The sequence below is a fragment of the Helobdella robusta genome (genome assembly GCF_000326865.2).
Source record: "Helobdella robusta unplaced genomic scaffold HELROscaffold_33, whole genome shotgun sequence".
Lineage (NCBI taxonomy): Eukaryota > Metazoa > Annelida > Clitellata > Rhynchobdellida > Glossiphoniidae > Helobdella > Helobdella robusta.
The window spans coordinates 1,603,763-1,608,287 of NW_008704623.1; the positions used below are offsets into that span (position 1 = coordinate 1,603,763).

The 4,525-nt window shown below is 35.4% G+C and overlaps 1 protein-coding gene across 1 annotated transcript; it reads right to left on the bottom strand.

The window, feature by feature from the left end:
- Nucleotides 1-1,996: 1,996 nt before the first annotated feature.
- On the bottom strand, nt 1,997-3,703 carry HELRODRAFT_157311 (hypothetical protein; the record flags this gene model as incomplete). The annotated part of the gene is made up of 3 exons (XM_009022840.1): nt 1,997-2,197; nt 2,672-2,892; nt 3,481-3,703. The coding sequence occupies 3 exons, from the start codon at nt 3,701-3,703 to the stop codon at nt 1,997-1,999; spliced, it is 645 nt and encodes a 214-aa protein (XP_009021088.1).
- Nucleotides 3,704-4,525: the final 822 nt, after the last annotated feature.

The window sequence follows — 4,525 nt, forward strand, 5'->3', positions numbered from 1 at the left end:
CATCATCACCACCATCATTCCCACCATCTCCACCACCACCGTCATCATCGTCATCATCATCATCGTCATCATCATCATCGTCGCCACAAGCGACAAAGAAAAGAGAAACAAAGAAATTTTTTCGTAGGTAAATTTTTTTAGGTAAACAATTTGCAGGTAAAAAAATGCACAATAAAATAATAATAGCAATAATAATAATAATAATAATAATAATAATAATAGCAATAATAATACTAATTGTAACAAGAAGAACAATAAAAAGACAAAAATAATAAGAATAACAACACTACCAGTGAATCAATTTCGTATAAAACACGAACCAATGTGGAATGATTTATATGTTCATATTCTTTATATCAGTTTATACCACACAAACAAACTCACACACAAACACACACACACACGCGCGCACACACACACGCATCAAATGAAGGAATGAAAAGGACAGATAGATAGACAGAACATTGCTTAATTGCATATATTATAAATGTGATATATACATATATATATATATATATATATATATAGTGATGAAAATCAAAGCATGTTCCGCATTAGTTTGTTTCCTGTCTAATTTTTAGATTTTTCTAACGGTAGATTGTAGATCATTGTCAAGTTTCTTGAGTACAAAACCAAAATTTTCATTAATTCTAAGAATGGTAGAACATTTAAGCATGGTAGAACAGAGAAACTTGCTTCGGTATTCCTATACCATCTTCGGTGTTCGAATTGTTGTACGTTGTGTATGTGGGCCAAATGCTCAAATATATACATATACACACAATATGTGATACGTATACAGTGTCTCTACTCTGTGGATTCATTGTTTATTTACTTAATGTGAATACTTAACAATTAGATTAAACTCCTTCTTGGGGAATACTTTCCATGAATTTAGAAACAGAGCCATCCTAGAAAATTACAACAGACAGAAGTGTCATACTGCAGAGAGTTGAAGACTGCGGTAACTAATTAAACGACTGTTAAGTATTCGCCTCGCCTGACGATCTACAGGTTGGGAAATCGAAAAATTAAACATGAAGCCAACTAACGCTGAACATACTGTGGTTTTCATCAATAATTGCATTTCTGACAGTCTTAATTCAATATATATATATATATATATATATATATATATATATATTTATTTATTTATTTAATTATACCAACCTGATAACTAAAGGAAACAAATATATATTTATATATATATGTTTATTTATGAAAATGTTGAAAAAAATATCTATACAAAAAGATTAATTTTGAAATTTTGCGATAATAACATTTACGGGATTGCATATACAATGTTTGTGAGAATTTAATGTTTTTCAAGATCCTCCTCATCATCATTGTCATCATCTATCGTCATCATTATCATCACTGTTATCATTATCATCATCTTCTTCTTCTTCTTCCTCATCTTTATCATCATCAACACCATCATCATCATCATCGTCGTGGTGGTGGTAGTTTGGCAAGATGTAGATAAATGACTTAAGCATGCATATACACGTTTCGGGTATGTTGTGTTGTAACATACATGGATGAATGTGTGCGTGTGTTTGTATGCCTGTTTGTTTGTATGAAGGTGTGTGTGCATTTCTTTGTATACATGTGCATGAGTTTGTATGTACGTATGTATGTATGTATGTATGTACGTATGTATGTATGTACGTATGTATGTACGTATGTATGTATGTATGTATGTATGTATGTATGTATGTATGTATGTATGTATGTATGTATGTATGTATGTATGTATGTATGTATGTATGTATGTATGTATGTATGTATGTAGCATTATATATTTTTAAAAAGAGCGCTATGTTAGCATAGTTTATTTTCACAAATGGCGCCAAACTTAGGAGAGTTTGCCACAAAATTTGAATAACAATATAGAAATGGCGCCAAAATTAGATCAGTTCGCGCCAAAATTTATCTATTTATAGAAATGGCGCCAAAATTACGTCATTTCGCGCCATTTGATGAAATTTTCTGGTTAAGGCCACGCAAAATTGACGCCGATCATCCTGTAAAATAGTTGATTGTAGGGTCTGTAGTAATCCCTCAGGTAGGTCAAAGTCATGGGGTCAACCTTTGGGTGTCTTCGACCTTTTGTCTTGCCCAGGCATTGCGTTTGGAATGACGATGACGTAGTTGGTTTTGATGATGATGAGGATGATGATAACGATTGTTTATACTGAGTTCTCGCATTAGTATTAGTAACATCGTCGTCGTTATTATCATCATAACTAGGAATACCACCACCATCATCATCATAATCATCATCGTCGTCATCATCATCATCATTAGTAGTAGTATCATCATCGTCGTCGTCATCATGAATAACATTATTGATAATCCAATCCCCAATGTGACCGTTATTTCTGGAAGCCTTTGAAGACGAATCAACTGATTTTTCACCCATGGCATCATCATCATCATTGCCATCACCATCATCATCATCTTCACTATAATCATCATCATCGTCAGCATTATTGTAATCATCGTCATCGTCGTCTTCGTCATTACCGTTATTACTACCAGTTTTTAAATCACTTATCACATCGCTATTACTACTTACTCCGCTGCTGCTGCTGCTGCCACTACTACTACTACTAATACTACTAATACTACCACTACTAATATTACTACTACTTCCGCTTGTTCTAACTCTCAAGCACGGGAATTTTTTAACCGGATCGAAGTAGAATGATTCCTGAGTTACTTGCCTTTCCAGTCCCAAAAAATCCTGCAGGAGAGCCAGTTCTGCGCCCGGATCGTTTATCAGTCTCTCTCCGTGTACTATGTGGATGTTCCTGGCCGGAAAATATTTCAGCCATCTTTTGAGGTAGTTCGAGTAGACGCCAATTCTTATAGCGCCCCAATTTTTTGCTATTTTTGGGTGCGGTGGGTGAACTTTTAGGGGCTGTTGAGAAATTCCGGCTGTGTTGGTGTGTTTTTGTTGAGTTTGTGGTTTTTGGGTGGTTTTGTGGTGAGATTTTGGGTTTGGTTTTAATCTTTCGTGGCTATGAAGAGGAGTGTTTGGTGTTAATTGTGTTGCGATGTTGAAGTTCGTTATGTCGTTTGCGATGTCTTGTAGCTGATGTTGCTGGCGTCTGTGAAGTTGTAGGCGTCTCTTTTGCAAATGTTGTTGCTGCTGCTCATTTTGAAGGTGACGTTGTTGTGGAAAGTAGTTTGTTGTTTGTTGAAGTTGAGAATTTTTTTGTTGCTGCTGTTGTTGTTGTTGCGGCTGTCGTTGATGATGATGACGTTGATGGTGATGTTGAGGGCAACAATGATTATGCGATTCAAGATGTTCTTCATTTTGATATGCTTCAATTTGTAATTGTTTTTGCTGCTCAGTCAAATTTAAATCCACCGACTGCGTAATTCTATCACCAACGACTTCATCACCACTTAGTTTGCCACCACTACCATCATTTCCATCTCTGAAACCCCCATTCTCACCGCCATGATTACCCCTAGACCCGCCCAAAAACACCATCTCTTCAAAACTCGGCATTTGTTTTTTTTTCGCCTTGGCTTGGGTGTAGTCAGAGATGGCCCTAGTTACTGGATCGCGGACCACAATGATGAGTTTCATTTTTGGGGACATGGTGAAAATTCGTTTCGGCACGTTTTTGGTGACGAAGTAGCTTGGCGTCTTCTCGATCGTCACCTGTCGCCAGCTGGCCTGCGGCATCTGCTGTCTGCGTTTTTAAAGTTTAAAATTTTTTTTAATAAAATGTAAATATATATTTAAAATGTTAAAATTATCAGTAAATAATTACACACCCATATATATGTACATATATAAACACATACAAACAAACATAAACACACATGCATAGACACACACACACACGCACACATCCAAACAGACTGACATATTTATTTACCTGAAAGAAAAACTCTACGGTATTGTGCCAGCCATTGGATGATGTATGGCTATAATTGCATTTTATTATCTACACATACATACATACATACATACATACATACATACATACATACATACATACATACATACATACATACAACACACATCTACGTACAATACACATACAAACATATACCCGCCCATCCATACATATATTCATACACGCATTCATTGTTACGTTAGTAGTCAAGAGGTTAAAAGGCTGGACACCATATGCAAAGGTCGTGGGTTCGAATACAGATTGATTCTGATTGATTTAAGTAGTTTTAGCGTCTATAGAAGTATATATATATATATATATATTAAATATATATATACTATTATATATATATATATATATATATTATATAGTCCGTATCATAAATTTTTCCATTATTTCATAACGATTCCGTGCTGCAACTTTTTTTGATACTGTTATTACCACTACTATTGCTACTGCTGCCGCTACTTCTTCTACTACTACTACTACTACTGGTGCTGCTGTTGCTACTACTGCTGCTGCCGCTACTTCTTCTGCTACTACTACTACTACTACTACTGCTGCTGTTGCTACTACTGCTGCTGCCGCTACTTTTTCTGCTACTA